The sequence below is a fragment of the Octopus bimaculoides genome, chromosome 7, assembly GCF_046866305.1.
Source record: "Octopus bimaculoides isolate indiv1 chromosome 7, ASM4686630v1, whole genome shotgun sequence".
Taxonomy (NCBI): Eukaryota; Metazoa; Mollusca; class Cephalopoda; order Octopoda; family Octopodidae; genus Octopus; species Octopus bimaculoides.
In genome coordinates this window covers 15,952,816-15,964,082 of record NC_142934.1, presented here as the reverse complement: position 1 = coordinate 15,964,082, position 11,267 = coordinate 15,952,816, and the positions used below count along the sequence as shown (strand labels likewise).

Below are 11,267 nucleotides of genomic sequence, written 5' to 3'. Positions count from 1 at the left end.
TACATTAAGTGCTGACTACGTAAACAAACGATTCTGGCGGTGATAAAATTATTATTTCCTTGTCAAAAAATGGCTGAAGCATATTGGCAGTAGGGTTAGGCAGTAGCTAATAAACCTTTCATACAGTTCAGGCAGATGTTAACGAAATAAACACGCGTGAAAGAAAATGAAAAAAGCAAATGTACACATACAGTTCAGGCAGATGTTAACGAAATTATAAATGGAGATTAAATACGCTTTACACCGCTTAAACTGCCAAAGGAGTAAGTGTAAACAGCTGAATACTTGTCAGTGATTGGTTGAAATTATCGAAATAAGACAATTTTTTACTTGAAATAAATTCGAATAGAAAAATTTTTTTTCTATTCTATAACACAAAATAGATAAGTATACGAAGTTTGAAAGTCTTTCGGTACCAAAAACACTACATAAAACATTAATGAAAACTGGAGCCCCCGTTTTGAACAAGATCCCAAGCAGCCAAAGAAATAATCCATTTACGCTCTGGATGTACTTCAATGAGAAAAACATCATCCAGTACCAAATGGCGAAAAGGTATCATTATAATATACATTAAGATGCCATCATTTCTAATAATCCTGGACTCAGAGCACTATGTAGACCATGTCATACTTCCTGATTTTTTCCTGTAGAGCTTATATTGAGCTGCTGTACATGGTGGTCAAGTTTTCGATTGAAAAGGTGGCACAAGAAGGCTATATATATTCCACCAGGACTCAGTTCCCTTTCATATAACCTTCCCAACCCAAGAGTGGCTGACCAAGAATTTTCAAAGGAATCTTCTAGAATTCCCAATTCAGAATGCTCAGATAGTATATCTTGGACATCCTCAAGAGAGAGAGGGAGACTAAATGACAGCCCACCACAATATCAAGGACTTGTTGAAAGCTGCTATTTTCTGAGCATAATGGACAACATGAATGAGAACCAGCTGATCTTGACATGGAGTCATTTCCTCACTATACCAAGTTCTAATGTCTGCTTTGGCATGGTTTCCACAACTGGATGCCTGTCCTAACACCATTACACAGTGCATGTGAGTGTGTGTGTATAAAGATAGATATATAGACAGATATACACACACAAAAATAAAAAATTAAGATACATGTAAGCATATGTGCATGTTAGGAAGAGCATCCAGTAGTAGAAACCATGCCAAAGTAGACAGCAAGGATTGGTGGAGTCTTCTGACCTGCCAGTTCCTGTGGAACCATCCAACCCATGCTAGCATGGAGAATGGGCGTCAAATGATGACAATGATGATATATATTTCAAAGATGTACTTCTCAAACATGTTGATTCGAGACAATGTACTAAAAGAGAAGCAACCACACAAAACTGTTAAATTCCCTTTAAATTAACATTCATTAGGTGTCAACATTCTGTTGCAGAACTGCAACCAGACACAGTTTTGCTACAACTGCATGATTGTTATTGGTGACTAGGTTGTATTTATACAACAGAAAGTTTCATAGCTTGTATGATGATGACACTCATCTACAACTATTGTGCAATGTCAAGATCGAGACAAGGAAACCCACACATACACACATGATGGGATTCTTTCAGTTTCCAAATTCATTGTAAGTTTTATATATATATATATATATATATATATATATATATATGATATATGTAGTGTAGACTAGTCGTCATCATTTCATATCTTAATGTGTGTCTTCTATTCTTCCATGGATTGGACGATTTGACAGGATCTGATGAGATCCAATTTCTGCTTTAGCATAGTTTTTGTGGCTGAATGCTCCTCGCATGTGCATGTGTTTGTTTATATATATATATATATATACATATATATATATATATATATATATATATATACATACATACATACATACATACATACATACATAGACACACACACACACACCATCAGCAATGGAGAGCACTGATGGGCCTGGTCAGCTCTACACATAATGACGTCTCTGGGACCACTAACCCGGGATGACCCCAGCCCCATCAAGCAAGCTTGGCTGTGTGATTAAGAAGTTCACTTCCCAACTACATGGTTTCAGTTTCAATCCCACTTTCAGATACTTTGGGCAAGTGTTTTCTACTATAGCACCAGGCCAGCAAAAGCCTTGCGAGCAGATTTGGAAACTGAAAGAATCCCATCATGTGTGTGTATGTGTGGGTCTCCTTGCCTTGACATTGCACAATAGTTGTAGATGAGCATCATCATCATACAAGTGGTGCCATTCATTTCCAATTCTCCAGAGAAGCATGCTGGATCACGAGGAAATATTACTTTTCTTGGAAACAGGCATAAGTTAGCAACAAGAAGGACATTCAATCCAGTAACTGGAAATCTGCCTCAAGCATGAAGAATCAGACATTAAAACATTGAGAATGTATATATGTATACGTGAGTGTGTATTCATATATATATATATATATATATATATATATATATATATATATATGCATACATATGTTAATGTTTGTTTTATGTTCAGTTATAATAAAACCAATTTGTTAGCCTATACTTTTGTAGAGTACAAATTTACTATACTTAAGCAAGAATATTATCAATAGTGATTTTGAGGTTTCGGCCAGTCCAATGATGGCATAACTAGCTGAAGCTTCGAAGTCACTGTCAATAATATTCTTGTTAAAGAATAATAAATATATGTCTATTTTTGTATGCATGCATGTGTGTGTGTATACATACATACATATATACATATATATGTGTGTTTCCCCACCACCACCATCACTTGACAACCGATGTTGGTGTGTTTACGTCGCCATAACTTAGTGGTGTTGGCAAAAGAGACAAAGAATAAGTCCTGGGGTCGAATTGTTTGACTAAAGGCGGTGCTCCAGCATGCCCGTAGTCAAATAACTGGAACAAGTAAAAGAATATATATATGTATATATATACACACACATATACTTTACCTATCAGGTGTGGTATAAGCTTTACTGGATCTAGTGTTCTGCACACGTACTACTTGCATTCATTTTCTTTTTTAACCATTCAAAACAACTCCATCCAACCCATAAATGCATGGAAAAATGAACATTAAATGATGATGGTCTTCCTCAAACATGAGAAGGAGGGCATCACAAGGTCCCATATTTGGTGTAGCACCTTGGCCAAGTATCTTGGTTGAACCCAAGCTTTTGTGAGTAAAAAAACTCAGTAGACAGAAACTGTGTGGAAGCCCGTTGGATGGATTCTATTAGTATTCAAAGTTCTGGCCTTGTCATACACCATGTCATGCTGATTCTGCCAGGGAATTGCATTAAGACTACCTGTGCCTGTGGAATACTCAGGCACTTACGCATTAATTCAATGAGCAGGTTTCAGCTCATCTTATTGAAAACTCATCATTGAAACTGACAGGTTAATTTTTTACTAAGAGTGTGTGTGTGTCTATAAGTGTGTGTATATCACATCTTCATTCTTACATATATTTTTTCATGCTGATATGTTTGACAGGACTAATATGTATATATACACATGTATGTGTGTATAGTTATGGGGATATACATATATATATATAAAACCTGTATTGACCAGACTATTGGATACTGTTATATACCACTGGTCACAATGCACTTCTTCACATTGTTGTGACTTTTGAATAATGCCATACTGCTGGCTTGTCAGGCAACCAGGCCAACATTGCCCCTAAATGGAAAACCAGTCCAATGCAGGGTTACCCATTTCCAGCTGAGTAGACTGGAGTAACCTGAAATGAAGTGTTTTGCTCAATAACACAGCATACAGCCAGTTGGAAATACAGTCAGTTGGGGAATCAAAACAACAATCTTGCAATCCTAAGTGCAACACATCAACCATCAGGCCATGCACCTTCATGCACACACAGAGATGGTCTTGAAAGTTACATCACAACATCTCTAGTGTTGATGCTAAATAAAAACCACCCAACATACTTTGTACAGTGCCTAAAAACTATGCTAAAACTGAAACACTGGAACAAAATGAGGTCTACTGTCAGAGTGGATGTCAAATGATGATGATTTTGGAGGGTACCTTTTAGGCATATTCAAGGTTTAAATAAAATTATTAATACAAAACTAATGATACCAAACTTTCTAGATAATACATAAGATCGCAAAAAAGATAAGCACATTTACTATAGTAAGACGACTGAGCTGATAGAATAGATCCACAAAAGTCCAAACCACATTCCAGCAGCAATTAAAAATTTAATAACTGATATAAATAGGTGACTAACCTTTTCTCAGGTAAAGCAAATTTCCAAGAGCTAACCAAGAGCAGCTTCAGTATGAAGCAAGTTTACATAAACAATCCCCACTATCACTTCAAAATCAGAAGATTAAGGAGAAAATAATCCGGTTAAACCCTATCATCATGTAGATGTCTCTATAAACATAGCCTAGTATTTCTTCTCTTTTGTAATCTGTCAATTTACACAAAGAAAGAAATTTCATAAGCTCTTTAATGCACACAATATTAAGGTTAATCATTCTTGCCTTGATAACACTGCTTCCATCATCAAATTTCATAATTGGAAACATACATCTACACAGCTATACCATCAACCATTTTGCAATTGTCAAAATCAATTCACATGCCAGCTGAAGGAATCTTGCCTCTTCAAAAGGATAATATACTGAACATCAGTAAATAGTACACAAAGAAGCTACACAGGGATCATAACTAAGCACTTTAAAGTATGTCACAATCAACAGCTGTATTCCTTCAAATGTAAAAAAAACAGAGAAACTCCTATTTCATTGTCTCAACTCATCTGGAAATCCAGTGACCAAAGACATTACCACTCAACAATAACTTAGAATATTTCTGACAATGTTAATCCATATTCTAATATTTTATATAACAGTAGGCTTTGCTTATCTGAAAAGTACTAGATGTGAAACAGACTGCAGTACATTTCAATAGAAAATTTAAAAAGTTAGCCAACTGCCACCATATCTGGACATTGCTTACCTCCTCAGCCACATAGCAGACTTCCTTATCAATGAATATATCTTGGTCAGGTATATTCATTGACAGCATATATCTCGCTCAGGTAGTCTCCCATAGCATTCTGCAGGGCCAAGAGCAACTTCATCCTCACAACCTACTTGGACCAATAAGAAGTAACCTTACAAACACATTCATGAAATGTGTCTGAATGATTAGATGTACTTCAAATGTGTGCGAAGTTTTTAGTAATGCAAAAGTGAACCATTGTTTAGTTATAGATATATATATATATATGTATACACACACACACGAGTGTCTATGTGAGCATATATATATGTGTATGAGCATCAACATATTTATTTTTACATGCTTTTCTCCATGCACTGCCTGATTACTATCTTCTTTTTTTTTATGGGGGGGGGGGGGGGATTCAAGCGCAACTTACACTCCTAATGCCCATGTATTTTATATATATATATATATATATACACACACACATACATGTGCATATGACTTGATACATTGCTATTCTCTTCTTTATCACTCCTTATTGACACCCATCTCTTGTCACCACCAACCTTAATTCCTAACCCTCATTCTGTATGATATTACCCCTCTACCACTTAACATTGGTATCTATCTCTCTTTCTCTCTGTCAACACTCCTTTGTCTATCAACTTCTTACCATATTGTCACCTCCCATACACCTGATGCTGTTGCTGATCAAAATCCTTACCAGCAATCCATCATGTACCTGTCTCTTACTCCTAACACTGTGAAGTTTTTCTTTCACTTTTCTATTATGGCCCCACTCTGGCTCTCTGATCCCTACCACTTGTGTAGGCAACAAAGAGAGAAACTTAAGGGAACAATGCAAAGACAGGTCATGCTTTATCTTGCTGGAGCTAAGGAAACTTTCTATTACTGGACCAAAAAAACAAGTAGAAATAACATACAGTAAATGCACCCAATAAACTAAAACTGATTTGTAATAGAAAAGGTACCCATCTGTAGAATCCCTGCCCCTCATCCCTAAAAATAATGGGAAGCACAAGCAATGTATGACCTGTATAGGAATCCACTTGATTTGTGACAAAATAGCCAGCCTGTGCTAGCACAGAAAAGCAGACAAAGAAATGATGATGTATGTAGTGTACACACACACTCCTATGACAATCATCAACCCCATTAAGGTGGCGAGCTGGCAGAAACGTTAGCATGCCGGGCAAAATGCTTAGCGATATTTCATTTGTGTTTACATTCTGAGTTCAAATTCCGCTGAGGTCTACTTTGCTTTTCATCCTTTCGGGTCAATAAATTAAGTACCAATTGCATACTGGGGTCGATGCAATGGACTGGCCCCCTCCCCAAAAATTTTGGGCCTTGTGCCTAGAGTAGAAAAGAATCATCAATCCTATTTCAAGCATAACCACCACTTCATTGCAGGCATAAGCCTATAACAGGTTTGATAATATTTCTAACACAGACCCACAGAAAACAAAACTAGGCCCTAATTTGTTTTTAATCTTTTAATAAAATAATATGCACATAATTTGGTCAGGAATCACACTAACAGTAATTCTGCCCTTTGGCATCCATCCAAAATGGATTTTAGCTCAGCAGTAGATGAGCATACCCTTGTACATAGAGGACAATAGCGCTCTGTTGGTGCTACTGGAGCTGTGTGCATATTAACATTACATATTGGTCTATTGCTATGACCTTTCATGATTAACAAGTTGAGTCTGTGTAAGTGTCCTGTGTCCACAGACTAATGCATGTGAAATTATCTTTAAACTCTATCATGAAGAATTTCAACAGCAGCATCTACTTTTCAAGCACTACATAATATATATGTCCACACACACACACACGCATGCATTTATGATAGATCCATATACATAAATACACACACACACATATCAAATATATCTATATTAACCCATTTAGACATCTGCTTTACTGTAATAGCATGGGTTGGATGGGGGCTTATATATGGCATGGTTTTATGGCTTGATACTTTTCCTCGTGCCAACCATTACATGTTCTTCAAGTAAAGGATTTATTATTCTACATGTCTTTGAAAAGTCATCATGACTGACCAAAATGTCAACAAGGAATGTAAACATCAGTCTTTCACTCGAGTGAAACATTCATACACATTCAGTCATGCACATTATATATGTGTGTGTGTGTGTGTGTGTGTGTGTACATACACAATGAAATTCCAATAGTCTCTGTCAACAAAAATCACGCAGAACATATAGGTAGGCCAGGGAAATGTTTCAAGACATTTGTCTCGGATGCAGACTAAAAGTCTGAACAAGAAAACACGGTTGTGAAGCTAACTTGTTAACCACAGTCATGCCTACATCTACATACATACACATGGAATATAAATACACATACATAGTTGTAACACATACAAATATGAAATATATACATGCATGAATATATATACACACAGAGTTGTGTGTATACATATATATATATAGTTGTATTTACAAATATATATATATAGTTGTATATACACCCACACATATTTGTTCGCACATATGTATATCCATACATACTGTATTAACTTGTGTACAAGTCATACCATTCTAAACTAATTCTAACTGAAAAAAACTGAGGTACAAGTATCAAAGCCAAAACTATGAAGGGAAAAAATTTTGTACCGATTTAGCACAAAATTTTGAGTGCAACTCATACACAAATAAATACAATGTGCATACATACACATGCATCATTAACAAAGTTCTAACATCAACTTTTCCCTGCTTGTATGGATGGGACAGATGGCATTTGTTGAGGCAGATATTCCATACCTAGCCGTCCTTCCTGCCACCAAGCTATGTAATATTATTCCTTGCCAAGACATGTTTTCATGAAAGACTGAAAACAAAGGATGCCACTTGTACAACAGCAACAAGCTTATGCATAAATGTATGTGTGTGTGTGTGTGTATATATATATATATATATATATATATATATACATACACACACATGTATGCCAGTGTGGATTGGACTGTTTGACACGATCTGACGAGCCAAAAGACTGCATTCAACTCTGATATCCGTTTGGGCATGCTTTCTACAGTTGAACGCCCTTACTATTTTCAACCAATTCACTGAGTATAGAGGGTGCACCTTTGTGGCACCAGAACAAGTAAGGTCACCAAATATCTCTCAAGACAAAACCCCTTGACAGAGTGGAGAGTGCAGTACTGAAGGAAGTGACTTTATGCCAGATGTTAAGAGGTTAAAAGTATGACAAAGAGTCAGGAACAGGTACCTTGTTGTTGTAGAGACACATGGCCATCCCCACAAGAGAGAAAGGTTAGTAGAGAGGTGTCAGAGCACACCCTTAAGGTACAAGGTGGATAAAGAAAGAATAGGAATAGAAACAAGGATGGCTGGGTGATTAGGCTCACAAAAGTATGAAAAGTATATATATATATACATGCATATATATATATATATACACACACACATATATATATACATATATAAACATGTTTATATATATGTGGGTGTATAAATGTACATACATATATGCATATACATATATTTATATGCATACAATATGTATATACATATATATACACACACCTACCAGTGTATGTGTTTGTGTATGTATGTATGTATACTAATATATATATACACACACACACACACACATTGTCTTTACATCCACTTTCTCATGATTGCATTGTGTAGACAGACTTCAATGAGGCAGATTTTCGACAGCCTCATGCCCTTGTTACCAATCCTCATGTGTTTCCAAGGAAAGCAATATTTCTCCTTGGCCAGACATATTTACACAGAAGATTGGAAATGAAAGACATGACTCAATGGTGACACACACACACACGCTATTATTACAGACACATAAACTTATATAAACACACATTTCTTTCAGCCCTCTCAGAAAAATTTGGTCAGCCTAAAGCAATAGAAGATATTTGCCCAAGGTACCATACAATGGAACTGAACCCAAAACTATGCAATCGGAAAGTAAACTTGTTAACCATACAGCAAACACACACACACACACACACACACACATGTATATGTAAAAGCACCTATGCCAGTGACACATAAAAGCATCAGTGCCGGTAACATATAAAAAAGCACCCACTACACTCTCGGAGTGTTTGGTGTCAGGAAGATCATCCAGCCGTAGAAACCAAGCCGAAGACTGGAACCTGATGCAGCTCTCCAGCTTACCAGTTCCATTCAAACCGTCTAACCCATGCTAGCATGTAAAGCGGACGTTAAATAAATAAATATATATAGAGAGATTCAGACTAATACGTATGTATACACATATATATACTTATTGACATGGTGTCTATGGCTGGGTCTCTTTCCTAATGATAACCTCTTTACAGAGTGTCCTATGTGTTTTCATGGCACCACAGCTAGTGTTGTCACCTTGTAGCTAAAGAGAGTGCCCTCAAATGAGAGACAAAGGATAGTAGAGTGGTCAGTGTACGCAAGGTGTTAACGGAAGAGGCAGGAACAGATTTATTGTAGTGGAGGTTCATGTCTACCTCACATTTTACAAGGGTAGATAGAGGTGGATAGAGGGAAGTAGCAGAATGTGAAGTAAATTATGGTGGTGACAAGGTGACAGAAGATGCTCTCACGATACCATATCCCAGAAGGTAAACAGAAGGGAACGTAGATATAGAAAAGAAACAGGGACGTTGGGTTAGGGTTGCCAATATATATACATGTATGTACGTACGTCAACGTTTGAATGAAATCTTTGATACCGTTCTGGTACCTACGGTTTCATGACGATGGAGACCAGCATTTTTTAAAACCAGAATTTACAACACAAACGACACTCCATTACTAAACCGATGAGACTAACAGAACGGTAACAAAATTCTATTTTAAAATATTGCTTATCTACTTTCCCATTGTTTAAAACTCCATCTTTCAGTTTGTTCTTAACATACACATAGATTTAGACACACACAGACACATTATATATATATACATATATATATATATGTACACACACCTGCAGTCATATACACATATAGACATATACACGTACAAAAATATACATAATATAATCACCCACCGAACTACTCTCATATTCATAAACATACAAACGTGTATATATATATATATATATACACACACACACACAAATGTATTTACATATATATTATGCATACACATGTACCGTACATATGTAGGTTATATATTGTGTGTGTAAATATGCGTATATAAATATATATATATATATATATCTCACACACAAAGAGATGATGATAAAGAGTAATAGGAAGGTTGCTGAAGCCGCTTAAGATTCAAATGTATGTGTGTGTGTGTGTGTGTGGGGGTGAGTAGATAGATAGTTAGATAGATAGAAAGATAGAGCTGGAGTGATGGTGAGACAAAGATTATGTGGGTATATTTGCTCCAACTCAGAGGTTACGATCGGCGTCTCTGGGGAGATAATACATAGGTTTATCACAACACCGACCGACCACCATCAGCTTCCCCCGCCCCGTCGCCTTTATCTTATATACATACATACATGTATGTATAAATATACACATATATATATCATAGACGTACATTCGTTGACCTAATATAGATCATTATTAATATATGTATACGTGAAGAAGAAAACAGAAAGAACAAAAGAAGTTAGAGTCGCTGTAATACAAAAATTACGATGATACGAATAATAATCATGATAATAATAATAATAATAATAATAATATACATCATTATACAGAAGAAGAGACAGGTAAGAGTAGTTTCAACTTACAATTTTGGATGCTTCTGACCAAGTTCTACTTTTCTTTTTCTTCGATTGCTTATCTCTAGAATTCTCCGTTTGCATTGCGGTCGTCGAAACATCACCCTAAGGGGTGTGTTAACGAACAATTACTCCTTTCCATGGCTTGCGACTATCGAGAGCAAGCGCCATTTTGAGACAATAAGGTTATGTGTCCCCGGCAAAGGCGTTCGGCACTTTCCGCCACAGCTTCGGCAATGCTCGCTGGCGCGTGTCACGTTCTCGACTCGAGCAAACCAAACCAGCTTGGCCTTCAGCCAGAAATGGATACGTCAAAGTGTTGCAATAGAATCTAGTTGATTGAAATAAATATAGAAGTTATAATTAAAAGATTAACTATCAAAACTTTTTTATTGAATTAATAAAGTGTTGGAAAAGTGTACTGTTCTTATATTTTTGTTTATCTCAGAATGATTAATTTTCGGTTCTTTGCTCACAAAAAAAAGAACGGCTTACACAATGGTTATATGAAAAT

General features: G+C 36.3%; 1 protein-coding gene across 3 annotated transcripts in view; it reads right to left on the bottom strand.

Annotated features, from left to right (window-relative positions):
- The window catches only part of LOC106873380 (uncharacterized), a 177,237-nt gene extending 166,175 nt beyond the window's left edge, over positions 1–11,062 (bottom strand). Inside the window, exon 1 of one of the 3 annotated variants that reach the window (XM_014920720.3) lies at positions 10,763–11,062. In XM_014920720.3, coding sequence (XP_014776206.2) covers positions 10,763–10,837 — 75 coding nt within the window. In that variant the 5' untranslated portion in view covers positions 10,838–11,062. The remainder of the gene's footprint in view (positions 1–10,762) is intronic. The other 2 variants (XM_052969284.2, XM_014920721.3) reach the window with 2 other exon arrangements.
- Between the last annotated feature and the right edge of the window lie 205 nt (positions 11,063–11,267).